We start from the raw sequence: 16,790 nt of genomic DNA on the forward strand, positions 1-16,790 counted from the left end.
CACCTGACTCTTATACTCTGAGGCTATTAAAGGCTTTAATTAGCTGGAACAGGTGTGTGAGTTTTGGGCTGAAATTACTGCAACAACTCTGAATTCTAACATCTATATCATCAGTCCTCTCGTAAACACACGCATAAATCTTCTGAACAAAATGGCAAAATGGTTTGTACACGTTTCCTATTACATCATTTTTTTAAGTGGTTATAAAAAAATAGATTTTACTTGACGTAGCTGTTGTGTTGTGGATGCCGTAACGGCTTTTCGAGTGCAGATTTGAATTTCATTTTTTTCAGCTCAATGTCACTAATGCAATAAAATCACAAGGGATGATTTTCACAACATTTACCTACTTATGGGGGAAGTTTGGGGGAAGTCGTGGCCTAATGGTTAGAGAGTTTGACTCCCAACCCTAAGGTTGTGGGTTTGAGTCTCGGGCCGGCAATACCACGACTGAGGTGACCTTGAGCAAGCCACCAAACCCCCCCAACTGCTCCCCGGGCGCCACAGAATAAATGGCTGCCCACTGTTCCGGGTGAGTGTTAGGATGGGCTAAATTCTGAGTATGGGTCACCATACTTAGCTGTATGTCACGTCACTTTCCTTATACTAGTCACAAATCACTTAAACTTGAACCCTCTTTGTTATAAACATTGTACTGTTTTATGAACAGTACGCACACCGATCTGCACTATTTTGTATTTTGTCCTGTAGGTTTATCTTTTCAACAGCTCTCTGTTGTTTTAAGTAGCTTTATGTTGTTTTATGTAGCACCATAGTCCTGGAGAAATGTTTCATTTCACTATGTACTGTGTCAGTTATATGTGGCTGAAATGACAACAAAAGCTTCTTGACTTGACTTGAAATCACACAGAAGTAAGAGACTGGCCATACAAATATGATTTTGTATTTCTAAGCCGAAGCACTGGTTTATACTGTAACTCTGGGAAATGACAACAGATAGTATGACAGATTGCAGCATTAGATCTCCACAGAAAGCCAGTGCTATGTTTGCAGTTGCCTCACGCTTTTGTGGACTGTGGTGCTCTTAAGCTTTAAATCGCAGATCAATTGGGTTAATGAGTGAGTGAGTTGCAAAGAAATTGTCAACAAAACACAGAAAAATACACACAATACTAAGACTTAAAGCAGCAATGGGTATTTTTTTATGCACTCATAATAACTGGAGTTATAACAAGAATCAAGAGCTAGCATTTTTGCAGCATTGTATTTTCATAAACAGATAGAAAAAGTGTCAAATTTTATTAGCCACATTCACAATTATACACAGTACTGTGTATCTTATAAAAATAGATTAAAATGGAATAGGAATAAAAATTAATACTTTCAATTAATAATTTATTCTACATTTCAGGAGGGAAAAAGTCTAAAACTAGTGTTTAAGCAGCAAAGACCAAGATCACATGTTCTTGACAGAAAATTCCATCTCATGGCCTATCAGAAGAAAAAAAAACTGAATTCAGTCCTAGAGAATTTGTACAATTCTTTAAAAGTAAAAAAAAATATTCTTGGAGAAAGTGCATAGAAGAAATGTAAAGGGCTGGATTAGGTGTACTGGTTAGCACTTTTTTTTTTTTACAATACAATCCAATCCTAACAAGACACACTCACCTGAAACAGACTGTATAATATGATGGCCGATTAGGCAGAAATTATTTAGCTAAAACATCAGTGTTTTTTTAGTGACAAATGTAAACCTAAGGAGTTTTGATGGACAATCACAGCAGAATTCAGTTTCTCTCTCTGGGGTCGTGATTAATTCTGGAGTAGCTTACAATAGGTCCTTTTTTATTTTTTTTTGTCTATTTATGTGAATGAAAAACATCCACAGTTGAGCGCTTCATTCACAGTAAACTTCATTTATTAAACTAATGCCAAATTAAGCTTCGCTACAATGACTTGTCTCCTCAGATGAACGTAGTGTACTCTATTCATCAACCTGTCACTCTTCACTAAGCGTGACGCTGAGACGAGACGGCAAGACAGGTCTGGAGGAACCGACACCCAGCGGGTTCACATTCAGCTTTAAAATATTTATTAACATATTCGTCTAATATTGCAGAATGGGCTTTCGCTACTGTTAAACATCCCTTTGTTCTGGGGAAAAAACATGAAGTGCAATTGAATCACACCAGGAGACTGACAGCTCATCGTCTGGCAACTAGTGTGCTTCATTAGGATCTCATGAACAGTAAATATCTTCGCTTTCACTCCAAAACTCCAAAAATAATGAAGAACAACACACTCAGGGTTTTCCACTTGGCCTAATTATCGCAAAACTGTTAAAGATTGTTTTTTTTTTTAGACGGTTTGTTCCCACGGGTCAAAAGATACAGAATAAAAATACGTATTTAGCTTCTAATCTGCTCATACAAAGAAAGGGAAAAGGTCTTTTCTTGTTTAGGATGCATGTGATTTGCAGATTAAACAGTATTAGTGTAGCAAATGAACAAGACAACAAACATTTTCAGTTCTTCACCCTTCCACTTACTACTAATCTAGTCAATTAACCATGATGTCTTCAATTATGTACTGAAGCTTTGTCTATAATAATCATAATACTTCCATGATAATATTTATTGTATACATGCATACAGACTACATGCAAAATCTGGGATTTTTTTTCCATATCACTTTAAATTTCTGTACCGTTCTTCCATCTTACGTAAGGTCGTGTGGAAGCTGGAGTCTATCCCAGGAGATTCGGGGCACAAGCCGGGGGACATGCTAGACAGTGTGCCAATCCAATTTAAAGCACAATCACACATTCATACATATTGGCACACTGCAGACAGTTTAGAGATGCCAATCAGCCTACAGCTCATGTTTTTGGACAGAGGGAGAAAACCACAGAACCTGGAGGAAGCTCCTAAAGCACAGGGGTGCGTATCAAACCCCACACCTGAGGTGGGAGATGTGTTTTTTGTTTGGTTTCATTTTTCTTCCATTTAAAATGAGAAATAAACCAATGTGTGTGTGTGTGTGTATACACACACACATATATATATATACATATATATTATATTTATACACACACATATATATGTATACGCACATAGTGTGTGTGTGTGTGTATATATATATATATATATATATATATATATATACGTATATAGTATATATACGTATATATATATATATATATATATATACGTGTATATATACATATATATATATATATACGTATATATATATATATATATATATATATATACGTATATATATATATATATATATACGTATATATATGATTACTATCACACCGCTTGCTTACATTTAAACAAATATATATATATATGTATATATATATATATATGTATATATATATATATATATGTGTATATATATATATACATATATATATATATATATATTTGTTTAAATGTAAGCAAGCGGTGTGATAGTAATCAGGTTTACTGCTTTGCACATAAGATCAGCTTTCCCCTAATTAAGTTTTAGATCTAAAATCTATTGAAGTGAATGTGGACGACCCACTGATGGACTGATCTAAAAGAGCCTTTGCAAAAATTTGTGGAGACATGGTCATTTAAGCTTAAAGGAGACCAACCAGATAGTAAGAAACCTAGAAAGTAAATATTTCAAAGTTTCCATTTTTCACTCAAGCTGTTGTCAGTAATAAAATGTGTAATGAAAACCGGTGTGTTAAATAAGAACGATGCAAAACAGAAGCATCTCTAGTGCTCTTAGATGGCTGTGTATTTGTCATATTTAGCCATGCAAAAGTACTAAAGATTAAAGCGATTAAAACCATCAAATGTTACAGCTCACTTCAATGTTTGTCTTTTTTTGTGTTATTAGACAGCTGTGGCACTGAAGGTGAATGTTAAGTTGAATTGACAGGAAATGACATTTTGAGTGTTGCACATTTTTATCTCTTTTCCATAAAACAAATGCAAGATATGAAACTGCTGAAGATAGAATTTTGTAAAAGAGCTAGAATGGCAGTTAAACATCATCTTGGTCTGCGTGTTAAAACAAACTGATTGCTCACTGAATGAACCCAAACTGCAATAAATAGGATTGTGCAACATGTCTGACATAAAATCATAATGTTCAGCTACAGTTCAATTTTATTTATTTGTATAAATTAGACTCCACACTGAGAACCAATAGATCAAACATCAGACAGCATGACCAGACTATAATTGATTTAATCCATAAAAACATTCTAAATTTATATACTATATATTAAGGCAGTGACCATAAATTAAGTCAAAAGGATGCATTTTTAACTATTTTTATTTGTTAAAATATTCATATAATTATTGCTTAATTTAATCCCAGTACTTCTAAACCTCCTGGTTGATTTTTTTATATGGGTAAAAGTAAAAAATAAATAAATAAAAAAAGAAAAAGCTTTTTTTTTTATAAAAGTTTTCAGTCACCTTGTATACACGTGTATAATTTTAACCTCAGTCAAAGTTGTCAAATATTCTCACCTCTCATTTTTTTTATTTGAATCCTGAAGCTAATATTCCCATTCAATACCCAGCACTGCCTAATAAAAAAAGAAATGTGTAAAAAATTGCTGTGATGTGAGCATCATGGGTAATACATCCTCAACACATGAACTGCGATGAAGATTTAAGTGTCAAATGTTAATTCCTTGCAGCTTAATAATGTAAGATCGTTAGCTCTGTGCTTAATATGCTCTGCTGCCTTCATCCCCTGAAGCGACTTGCAGCTCCAAGAGCAGGACTGAAGGGAATCTGAGGTCCAGTGTGGAACCACGCTGCCATCTAGTGACCACGAGCATTCAAAATAAAGCAGTGTAAAATGATCTACACATTTCAATCTGACTTCCTGTTCGTCTAACCTGCTTGGTTGCCTGGTTACGGCTGACCTTGGCGTTATGATCTTAAATAAAGGATGCGCTAAGGTAGCTATGGAGACGGGATGCAGAATTGCCTTTAAGCTCAGGGCTTACGATTCAAAGTTAAAGTTCATGAATAGAAGCAGGAGAGCTGAGAGAGAATTAAAAACAAGACTTTTGAAATGTTTACTTACAGTTTTTTTCCATACATAACATACATCGTTGAACATGTGGTGAAAAAAAAAAATGTAGGGGAAAAAAAAGCTGCGATCAGGAGAACGAGTGGAGTGTCTGAGGACCGCTGAGGAATGTGTTTCGATGGGTTTTCGGTCGACGAGCAAACGAAGTAGTGTTGAATTGTCTGTAGTCCCTTCACAAAACTGTTAACAGTGTTTGACTGTAATTTCAGCTTACATTTTTTTTGCTTAAAAAACAAACAAACAAAAAAACATTAAAATAGCTTGCCATGTTTTCACTGAGCTGTAGAGAGAGAAATTTAAAAACAAGAAACAACATTCTGCACTATTGTAACACTGGTGCATAAGACTTAGTGTTTAGACTATTCCCCCAAAATAGTGTTGATGTTTACAATTCAAACTCGATCGTTGTCTTTTAATGCTGGGTGCGTTTGTCAAAAATCTTATCGACCATATTGTGCTGGAAAACATAAAACAATCTAAACCATTCAAGAGGTAGATGCCTGTAATGACAAATGTCCCTCTTCCCTGTAATGTGCATAATAGCATATTAAAATCAAAACTGGGTCAGTCATCAATAACAAAACATGAAGTTTTCTATTAAATTGCACAGCCAAAAAGAAGCTACTGAAAGGGGGAGGGGGTTATAAAAAAATTCAACAACTCATACCTAGTCTTCACTTTATGTTGAATAGACTCCATCACATTAGCTCACTGGAGGAAATCCTGCAAAATTGCATTCAAGATCAGAAAACACTTAAACTGTGGTGCAAATCATTACCTAAAAGATGATTTATAAAAAAAAATAAAATTAAAAACAACCACCAGTCAAATTTCTCAAATATAAAAAAGGTAAGTTGCTTTGAAGGTGTGTAAAGAGAACTTTAAGGATGGTGAATTTGTGGAAAAGGAATCAAGCATAATCCATCGACAAAACCTGTTTATCTGTAAAAGTATGGAGTTTTTAAAAAATGTACACTTGTGTTTACAAAAGAAAAACAATGGATCACAATGTTTAGGGTTGAGTTGAGTCTTTAACCACCACCACAACAAGATGTTCCTCCTCTAATTTGCCCAGAGTTTTGAGAACAGTCTGGAGGTATTGCTGGGAGAAGTCACATGGAGGAAATGCGTAAAGCATCCCTCCTGTCTCTCGTTCTTTTGGTCCGCCCAGAGGCAGACCGATAACCCCAGCTGCTTGTTTGCTCCTGAGGTAGGTCACCAGGTTGCGAAGGAAGCGTTTCTGTAGTCCATCAGGTGGAGGCGAGTCCCGATCCATGGGTCCCTGTACGGCCAGAAGGACGGTGTAACCGTCAGTGCCGCCGAGCCTGATGCGGCGGCTCACTTCGTCCAGCTTGGGTTGGTCGAGCCGCAGCCGCTGAGCGATCTTGAGCTGTGTGATCTTTCCGCTGTTTGTCTGATCCTTAAGAAGTGAGAGAAAGAAGTTGGCTCCTCCGTCCAGGAGATGCATGCTAGTGGGAAAGCAACTGTTTTTCAGGATGAGGGAGCCATGCCACACTCGGCTGAGGGTCTGGGCATATTCTGAGAGCGTGCTGGGCTTCTTGGGTTCACTTTTGGGTTTTTCAGAGTGTGAGTCTGGCTCTGTGTCAGTTTTGCAATGGTTGCGCTCGGGATCGACGGCCTTCGCAGTCGGTCGCTCATCGCTGGAATGGCGACTGCTATCGGGTGTATGGTCTTGCGGATCGGACGTGGAGTCGGGGAGGCGGCCACGAGTTCGTTCAGGGCTGTCATCTGGTGTCCTGGGAGGACCAGCTCGCACCTTAGACCGCCCTCTTTCTTCAGACTGCTCCCCAGGACTGAGACTCCGACTACGTGTCCGGCTCCGGCGCTTGCGCCTTTCCTCCCAGCCTTTTGCCCAGCGCTCTCTGCTACGACTGCGTGCTCTCGTACGACCAAACGCTTCTGGGTTACTCCTCCGCTCCGTACCCTTTGGAGGACTCCAGTCTCGTTCAGGAAGCCCTCGTTCTCGTTCCCTTTCTGCATAAAGAGGATGAGAAGGTGAGCGGGCTCGCGCTCTAAGTTCCCTCTCCAGGCTCCGATGGCGACCAAAGCCCTCAGCTAGAATATCATAATGCGAGGGCAGTGGGATGGGTGGCGGATACTGCTGTGGGTAGGACCGGGTCTCCTCTGCTTTGGCGAAGTCGACGCGTAACCTGCGGCCACCCAGAGGAAAACCTCGCATCTGGGCACATGCTGCTTGGGCTGCATCCAGGCTCTCATAATGGATGTAAGCAAAGTTGTCCCCTTTCATATAATCAATTGTGCGAATGCTGCCAAAACGGTCAAATTCCCGTGCCAAAGCAGCCAGTGACGTGTTCGGGCCCAACCCACCCACCCACAGGCGAGTGGTGGGGTTGGCCTTGCCATATCCAATCTTTACCTGGTTTCCACCGAACACACGGCCCTGCATGGCTACTTTGGCTCTGTGCGCCATGTCCAGGTTCTGGAACTTGATGAACCCGTAGCCGCAGCCTTGTCCACGAGCAGGCCGCTTGATGACAATCTCCTCAATAATGCCATACTTGTCAAACCCTTGACGCAGCTCTGCCTCAGACACGTTGTGATCTAGGTTGCCGATGAACAGGTTCCTGGTGGCACGCTGGTCGTCCTCGGGCATTAAATCGTCCTCGGGCAGGGGGTACACATAGGCACGGCTTCGCTCTTCCAAAGCACTGTAATAGTCCAACACGCGCTCACGGTCCCGCAGACTAATACTATCCACATAATTTCTAGTTCTCACATCACGAACTGCGCTCGCTCCAGGAGACAGAGAGCGTTGCCTATAGGGATACGAGCCATGCAGAGGCACGTAAGCGACGTCAGGCGGTGTGAGGCTGCGACGACGCACGTACATGGGCTCGATTTTGAGCGCTCGGTCGTACAGCACGAGCCTGGCCTTGGCGTGTCTTGCCTCGCGCGCGCTCTCCGGCTGCCGGAAATTCACGTAGGCGATCCGGCCCAATTCGGGCGTGTGCGAGAGCTTAACACTGACGTCTCCGAACTTCTTGAACTCGTGAAACAAACCGTCCTCCACGTGCTCGTCGGTAAGCTGCGAGCCCAGGTTACTAATAAGCAAGGTTTTGTATTCCAGTCCGCTTGCGCCTCTGCTGCTACCGAGCGGGTCCAAGACGGGGGCTTTGCTTTTCGGGATGACGGACGGAGGCCGCGGGAGGAGGCCTGCTCGCTCTTCCCGCGCTCGGGGCTTCTCGCGTTCGCCGCTGCGGCTTCGCGCGCGCTGCTGCTGCTGCTGCTTCTGGTAGCTCCGGCTCTCGGCGAGCAGCAGCGCGAGCGGCGGCTGATTAACCGCCGCTGTATCTTCCCTTCGGCTCCCATCACGGTCTCGTTCTCTTTCCCGAAGACGTTTCGCGAGAGCTCTGCTCGGACTGGAATCCCGCTCGGCCTGACGCTTCATTTTCGGATGCTCAAACTTTTCCCGAGCCAAACACAACGCAGACTGGATGCACAACAAAGTCCGCGGTTTTCAGCGCGTCGCACATCAAGATGTCGAGCGGAGAAAGCGGACCGCGCGTTCGCACTGCAAACTAACGTTACTCGAGCAGCGTGGAAAATAATAACGCGGGTAAAAACGCGATAAAAACATAGGCATCGTATATACGCTACACCTACGCCGCCATCTTGGACAATGGGAATGTGTGTGCGCGCTCACCGGTGGGCGGGGTTTGTGCCGACGGAAATCAGTGCGTCATGACGTCACGAGGATCGAGTTTAGTGAAATGATTTAAAATGACTATTTATTATTATTATTATTATTATTATTATTATTATTATTATTATTATTATATAGGAGAAAAAAATATACGGGAAAAAATGTTTATGTATGAGAAATTAAAATAAAATGGAGAAATGTCATTTTTATTTGAAAAGTTTCACATCCATAAATGTAAAGTGGGCTGAAAAGAAATCAAACATTTTTCATTTCAAGGCTGGAAAAAACAAGCTGAAAAGCTGTCAGAACAAAGCTGTGGACTTTTACAAGGCTGTTAATTTAATTCCATCTTTGTATTTTTATTTTAATTTATGTTATGTTACTATTTTAAGATTTGAATCATATGGCATGAAAAAATAATTTACTTTTTATTTACTTATTTATTTTATACATCAGTCTAGATGTATCTAGTATATAAATGCAGGTTGTATTTAAAACACTTCTCCATACACAGCTGAGACCCTAGAAAGTACATTTGCAAATGTTTGCATGAAATTAATCTAAGAACAGCCATGTGGTCAAAACCATGCAAAAGGGGTCATTTGTCTGGGTTCATTTACAGACAAAAATGTCAGTCGGATCACGTTATTGAATACAAAAGCAAAAGTTAATCTGTCGGTCTGGATGCCATAAGGGTACCTATAAAGATACTGAAGAGTTCATTAACAAACTTGAAAATAAACCCATTGTTAGACTGAAATATTCCACCGTCTGCTTCATCCCATGAGCAAATGTTTATTAAACCCTACAAAAAAGTGACAAGTTTAAAACCTTAAACACTTTCTGTTACACGGTCTGAAATCATTAAAGTGGCAATAGTTTTTTTTATTATTATTAATATTTTCTAGTACAGATAACCTGGAAAATATGTAAAACATGATAAAAGCCTTTTAAGCACTAACAATAGTTACAAATGTGTTATGTGGCTGAGAAAACCTTTTTGGAAAACTGGGACCGGTTTAACGCATTCAACAGACAAATTGCAATAGAAAAAAGAAATAATAATAATAACAATAATAATAACAATAATAATAATGAACTTTGTGCTGTGCTTTTATGAGAATCAACAACTGCTGAAAAGGTTGATTATTTCCTATGCATATCCAATAGAGTTTTATTTCTCTTCTATCACAGAAAATTGCTAACAATTACGTGTTATTTATCAAAGAAGGACATGTACGTTTTATTCGTTTATAGTTATATTTATTGTTGTGGAACCTCCACAAAATTTTAGATCCTAATATCACTTATAAGATATGAACTATTTCCTATTTTGCTCCATTACAAACCTCCTTTATAAGTTAATATATATAAAAAAAATCCACTCCAAAGGTTCCGTCCATCCTGAAAAAAAAAAAGACACTTCACCACATCAACATTTTTCACTATGTTTATGGGGTGTGTGTTATACAGGTCCCTATAGAAAACGAAGCATATTACAACAAGCGCATTAGACCTGGGATTTGCATGACTGTCCAATGATGTGGTTTTAGGTCATTTATTGAACACCTTCAGAGCAATCAGATTGGAGAATTCTACACCTCCCGGGTATAAAAGCATGTAATAATGCAAATGGTTTGATATTTATCATGCTTTCCATAAAGAAACGACGGCAAAATTAAAATAAACCCGAATCCCAGCCGACGTGACGTCAGAGAATTGTTTAGACCGCTGCACTGAATTGGTTCATGATGAATCTCACACACTGTTCTATGTGTGTGGGGTTTCAAAATCAGAAAAAGAAAACAGAGCCATTTTGTTCTTTTAATGAAAAAGTATAGTACAACGTTAATAAACATGTTTTACAGTGATGTCAACTTGACTTGAATGGGTATGGATTCTCCCACATCCTCTTCCATATATTTGCCCCCCCAAAAAAAACAAAACTATTAATTTGAAAAGAAACTACAAGTGAACTACAGGGTGACAATGGTTTGTGATCGTATCCCAGCATGTATAGGTATAAACATATTCTGTATAGAGTCATCTCAAATTTATAGCTAAACTTTGTTATTGTTGTTTAGCAGAAGGATTTTTATCGTTATGACTGTAAACCCAAAGAACACGTGTGAGAGCTTTTTTTTGGGGTAAGCCTTGGTCCCATTTGGTATACAGATAAATCCTTTTGATTGTTTAACAGACGTGATATTTTAAGTTTTTAACTGAACTTGTAACCAGGTAAAAAAGTTCATCTGAAACATTTAAGCAACACTTTAATCCAACTGTTTGCCATTAAGTGGAGATGTTATTATATTCTGCATGAAGTTTGGGTTAAAACAGTAGAGTGTTGTCTAATATTTACAGTACAGTTTACCTTAAAATAATGGATGGATGAAATGACGTTTACCAATAGATTAACAGGCGGATGACAAAGAAAACCACGCATCCCATCAGGTGGCATTAAAAAAAAAAAAATACAATCGCACAACCCATGATACCCTTAGCCGCTCCTTTGGTCCCACAAGTCTACAGAGAGTTTACAGGTCTGTCCGTGCCTTGGCTGCATGCGGCGCATACTTGGGCATGAGCTCTGTGATCTTACGGATGAAATCGGATTTTTCTGCACAGCCCTTACAAGACTCTCCCCATTCATCGAGAATCTTCTTCAGGTCCTTCACCTTCAGCTTTTTTAGGTCCACTGTGCTCAAGTCCACTTGTTTATCTGTTAAAAGCAACACATAGATAAATAAGTACAAAGACAAAACAGGACATTTAACAGTTTGAGACAAATGTGCAAACCCTAAAGAGCAATAACCCTTCACGAAACAGGGAGAAATTTCTACACACGCAACTCCGGAGCTACCAGTGATCCTGACCCCATGTGCTCCCCAGACCTGTCTGATCCACACTGATGCCCTACTTCTGGTTCTCTTATCAAAATGAAACCACATTTTAACCTTTGATGCTGCTGCTCCAGCTGTTTTAATGGCTGGAAGAGAGCTGGGTCAAACATACAGAGTTTTTACTCATTCTCTAATAATCACTATGCTGTCAAGTGTTTTTTTCGGTTTCGTTTTCTGAAATTTCAGCTGAAGCTCCTGTGCAAAATAAACTATATACTTGTCTAATGTTAGCTAAGCTGATATATTCACTGATTCTCTGTTTAACTTGACAGACGGTGAACTTTCAAGCAGGAAACTGGATGAAGACGAGAGCCCTTGGCCAAGAGATTACTAATGCGAACCCAGAGGAAGAGCTTTCATCAGCATCAGTTAACATCAGAGAATTAAACACAAGGAATACAGTGATGTTAAATACGCAATGTGTGTGTGAGGATTGGGAGGTGGAAAATTTCTCAGCTTCTTAATACAAGTCGTCACATCTCTCAGGACCAGATGGGAAAGCATTATAAACACTAGTGACAAAAGTCATTTGAAATGAGTTTATAATGAACGCTGTTTAAGTGTTCATGCATCTCTTCCTAGCAGTGATTACTCCTACACCCTTCCACCTGACAGATATGTAAATAGTGCTGATCGGTGCTGATTTGCAAGGCAAAGCTGATGGCCTCTGGAAAAATGCACTAGTTTTCATAATCTGCCTGCATGAATTCTCAAATATATGGACAAATATCTGTTTGCACAGAAAAAAAAATGATATATGGTGCAAATGAGCAAATTTGATTTAGTTATGATGATGACTTAACCCAAATAGATGGGAGTCTTTAGGATTTTCAACTGACAAGTTAAGCTTTAGAAAAGCTTGGATGCACGTGGATACGAGAGACGCCTTTAAAAGCTTAGAGGTTTGTTCGTCATACACTAAATATACTCAGTTATATTCTTTCTTTACATCTAAACAGGTCTGTAAATAAATATCAGTACACTTTATATTAAATATGTGAATATCAAAAGGGCATTTTCAAGCTTTCCGATATTAAATCTCAATGGCTGATTTCATTTCCCATGATTCTGTGCCTGAGATTCGTCTCTCCATTTAAGACCACCAAGTGAAACATATTAGGCACTGGGGTCTAAACTAGATAACTCTTCGTTTGATCGCCAGTGTATCTCATGTGTAAACACTTAAGAAATTTCTTGTTAAACCTACAGAATCTGCAGTTTTATGAATCAGTTCAGAAATTTGATCGAATTTGAATTCAGGGCTTCGTCCCAAACAACATCTTGCACACCTAATAGAAGCCTGAATAGTCTAGACCAGGGGTGTCAAACTCTGGCCTGCGGGCCAAATTTGGCCCGCGGTGTAATTATATTTGGCCCGCGAGATCATATCAAATGTGCATTACAGCTGGCTAGCCGCATGCTCCGCTAATACTACAAATCCCAGAATGCCTTGCCACTGTATTGACGCGCAGTCACAAACAGCAAGCGCCCCTCATTCTCTGTTAACAGTCGTTAACAACCATGTTACAGTCACATCGGGCAAGTTAATTCCACCCTCCACAAAAATGGCCAAACGAAAGATGGACAATAGGAGCTTAATCAGATGATCTGTTCACGAATATAAAGGACAGACCTGTTTGTCTTGTTTGCTAACGGTGCTAACGTGTCTGTAACGAAAGGATATAACATAAGAAGACACTATGTAACGAAACATTATGAGAAGTATAAGGACCTGGACGTAAAGCAGAAGCTCCAGAAGGCGGAGGAGATGAAAAAAAGTCTGGTTTCCCGGCAGACTATGTTCATGAAAGCTAAATCAAAAAGTGAAGCTGCTGTAAAGGCTGTAAAGCGTTATTGTGGCAGCAGAGAGACAGCAAAATCTGCCCGGCCCTGTGGGAGAGTTTGTCAAAAAGTGTATGGTCAAAGTTTGCGAAATGAACACCACTGATGTGTCTTATTTCAAATTTATTTTCTTATGTGTTTGTAATATCAACCTCTGGTTGTTCCAAATCCTGTGTTTAAGCAAAACTAAAGTTTGTTTCCATATGAAAAAAGGTTGAACATTACAAATCAGTTGTAGTTCATTTTACAATAAATATTCAGTTTGGCCCGTGACTTTATCTCAGTTTTATAGTTTGGCCCACTGTGAATTTGAGTTTAACACTCCTGCTCTAGACTCAAGCACTTGAGCTTTGTTTGAAGCTGCACAGAAAAATCTAGGCCTTACTGCAAATCCAAACTTACCGTACTTCAGTTCACAGATCTGACTGTCTTTTTTCTTGAGCTTTTCGCACACCTTCTCCACCGGCATGTGGTAACTCAATGGTTTTGAGACCTCGTTAGTGATTTTTGTAGCAGCATCACTTGTTGCTCCGATATAGTAGCACTGCATGATGGAAGGGAATTATTATTATTATTTTGAAAAAAGACAATTAAATATTAAGTCAGATGAACTATTCAACATACAAATTACATACAAACAGTTGACTTACAAATCGGTTTTCCTTTCCTTTCGCATCCTTGCACGCTTTCACCAGAGCCTTTTCAATGGTGTCACCGGTAAACTGCACATTATTGTCATTTAGTGACTGATAAAACTTCCCCAAGAAGCTTATACATACTGTTAGGAGAGAGAAGAAAAGAGAAAAGGTTAAGTAAGGAATATAACGCAAGGAAGTTATATGCGTTACTCACATAAATTTTATCAACAATGCCATTGTCTGATGTGATGTGGTCTGATGTGAATGAGCATTACTGTCACTACCCCTATGTAAAGTATCTTACAAAAACTGTGTGTGCTGAAGTTTTATTCTTCTTATACCGCAGTAATTCTCCAATGCTTTTTTCAATGTAATATAAAACAATATTAGTCCATAAATAATTATAAAAATTTATAAATTAAAGTTGTGCAATCTTTCTTTTAGTCACTCCGCCACAAACTTTAATAAATAAATAAATAAATAAATAATAATTCAACCCTGAAATTTAAGTATTAAATAACCTGTGAATTCCACAGTAAAGTGTAAAGCATTACTATAGAAATAATGATGAATTGGAGCGAGTATATAAATCCTGTGCTTTGCTTTATAGCTGAAACGACAGTCAGAGACACTGTACAGAAAATAAAGCTACACCATCTGAATAATCAGATTCAAGAATTCTTACAGCATGAAATGTTTCCTATACAGATACACGCTTTGTGATTTCCTGTCTGGCTCATAAACACAGGTCACTGACTGAAAGCAAGCCACCACTACACCTCTGATGTGTTTTGCATATCATAGCAGTAGATGCAAACTTCTGAACAGTCCTATGTGTGTGTAGGAGTTGTGGATAGTTTTTGGCATTTAGTCGTCTCTGCTGTGGTACGAAGACATTTGATCACCAAGTAGATTTGGGCGATACATATTGTGAACTATTACGTCATAATACGCTTTTGGAATAACATCTCTGATGTCCTGTGTACGCCGAACAACTCTGTACAACTCAACAATGTACCGAAACAGTATCTGACTGAGCATCGTGTTTTCTTCACCTAAAAATGAAGGTAGATGTTAAATACAGATTATTAAAAGCCACAGATTTTCAAAAAGACATGAACTACCAAGCTTTACGCTTTATCATACAGAAATACATTAAATTCTTAATCACTTTAAAAGCTTTAAAATGCAAATTTATATGAGATATAAAAATAAATGCCACTGTATTGTCATGTCAGATGTCACTGTTCACATCCAACTATTTTATTCAATCTCTGAAGAAGTACTGAGATAAAATATATTACTATTACTACTAATTATTATTATTATTATTATTATTAAGTATGTTAAACTAATACAAATTCTTTGTACAATTACAGCTTAAATGTAACTCACTATGATTTCCTCCATGGCTGTGTTCAAAGCCGCAGGCTACGGTACTAATATAATACACTGCTAACCGTTGAAGTGCACTATTTTAGCACCCGACCTAGTGCACTAGTATGCGATTTGGGCGCAGCCATTTAAAAAATGGTGCTATGGTGATAGCGGTTTACGCTAAAGTGTACAAGCAGGTGGGTTTAGAACCAGTTTCCACTTGTTGACTAATTTGTCTGTAAATTCTCTACAGAAGCGTGACACAATACGGAGAAAGGAAACATCCATCGCCATGTTTGTTATCTTCCACATGAACTCACCTTCACACTCTCCGTCTTTTAAAGCCTCACTGCTGCTCGGCACTAAAGCGAAAACAAGAGCCACCGAAAGTCCACTTAAACTAAACATAGCTGAATTATATCCAAACTTCAAAAACACACGTTACATGTATACTACGTTCTCTCAGTCAGACACACACACTCTCTCTCTCTCTCTCTCTCTCTCTCTCTCTCTCTCTCTCGCTCTCACATACACACAAACACTTTCACACACACACCATAAGCTCCGGATACCGGTTTTTGAACACGATAACGTTGCTAGTACTCCGAGAAAGCTTCCTGGTATCATATGACCCGCCCCCTGCTTTTACGCCATTGGTTATATTGCCACTACTCACAACGTGAGTGGTTTAACTGCTGCTACTGCACCACGCGCTCGCTTTCTATTGGATAAATATTATTTAGTCGCGGGACAGAGTCCAGTTGGCGCCTCCTGATTGGATGAGATCTGGGCATGGGCTTGACTTTGTGATTTTGTTTCAATTCCTAAACCTAGTTCTGGAATGATCCATGTTTTAGGCTTTTTGTTGGTTTTCCTCAAACAATGATGATTCCACTAATCATCTTATCATCAATATTTCTGTCTAGTTGAAGTGGCCATGTTAAGTGAAGGACAGGGGGCACAGGGTTGTGGACATGTGGTGTATAAGGACAGCTGCCCTATTTCCATCAGGATCTTCTTCCCATTACTGACACTAGCAAAATCAGTAGTGGAAACTAAGGTCTAACCAATTATTTAAGCGTCATAATCAGGACTACGCTGTGTCCCAGAATGCTGTTTTGGTTAGGCATTGTGTTGTGTTGAGAGGTCTCATCGATGCATCCATCACACCATTTGTACAGCTTTGGCAGATGAATTGATGCTGATAAGCCCATCTGAGTAGATTCAATAGAGTTGATTGACCTTGGTTTATGTGGCTGACCATCACAACAATTCACTGAGCAAAAATTCAAT

The 16,790-nt window shown here is 39.1% G+C and overlaps 2 protein-coding genes and 1 long non-coding RNA gene across 3 annotated transcripts; 1 reads left to right on the top strand and 2 right to left on the bottom strand.

Annotated features, from left to right (window-relative positions):
* Positions 1 to 70: 70 nt before the first annotated feature.
* LOC125140314 lies at positions 71 to 12,034 on the top strand. The gene is made up of 3 exons (XR_007139613.1): positions 71 to 162; positions 2,689 to 2,900; positions 11,913 to 12,034. It is a non-coding gene; the product is annotated as an uncharacterized LOC125140314 (long non-coding RNA).
* Positions 5,015 to 8,876, bottom strand: rbm15b (RNA binding motif protein 15B). The gene is made up of 2 exons (XM_047809455.1): positions 5,720 to 8,876; positions 5,015 to 5,276 (listed from the first exon to the last, which is right to left on the bottom strand). The coding sequence occupies exon 1, from the start codon at positions 8,480 to 8,482 to the stop codon at positions 6,065 to 6,067; it is 2,418 nt and encodes an 805-aa protein (XP_047665411.1). The 5' UTR covers positions 8,483 to 8,876; the 3' UTR covers positions 5,015 to 5,276; positions 5,720 to 6,064.
* On the bottom strand, positions 10,548 to 16,081 carry manf (mesencephalic astrocyte-derived neurotrophic factor). The gene is made up of 4 exons (XM_027167841.2): positions 15,818 to 16,081; positions 14,133 to 14,260; positions 13,885 to 14,026; positions 10,548 to 11,459 (listed from the first exon to the last, which is right to left on the bottom strand). The coding sequence occupies exons 1-4, from the start codon at positions 15,903 to 15,905 to the stop codon at positions 11,275 to 11,277; spliced, it is 543 nt and encodes a 180-aa protein (XP_027023642.1). The 5' UTR covers positions 15,906 to 16,081; the 3' UTR covers positions 10,548 to 11,274.
* Positions 16,082 to 16,790: the final 709 nt, after the last annotated feature.

Source organism: Tachysurus fulvidraco, chromosome 2 (assembly GCF_022655615.1).
Source record: "Tachysurus fulvidraco isolate hzauxx_2018 chromosome 2, HZAU_PFXX_2.0, whole genome shotgun sequence".
Classification (NCBI taxonomy): Eukaryota; Metazoa; Chordata; class Actinopteri; order Siluriformes; family Bagridae; genus Tachysurus; species Tachysurus fulvidraco.

Bases quoted from the DNA above. Each gene is read 5' to 3' on its own strand.
- rbm15b (XM_047809455.1), bottom strand. From the start codon at position 8,482: ATGAAGCGTCAGGCCGAGCGGGATTCCAGTCCGAGCAGAGCTCTCGCG.
- manf (XM_027167841.2), bottom strand. From the start codon at position 15,905: ATGTTTAGTTTAAGTGGACTTTCGGTGGCTCTTGTTTTCGCTTTAGTG. The intron at 14,027-14,132 runs GTAAGTCAACTG...TCCATCATGCAG, and splicing joins AAGGAAAGGAAAACCGATTT to TGCTACTATATCGGAGCAAC. The intron at 11,460-13,884 runs GTAAGTTTGGAT...TGCTTTTAACAG, and splicing joins GATCTGTGAACTGAAGTACG to ATAAACAAGTGGACTTGAGC.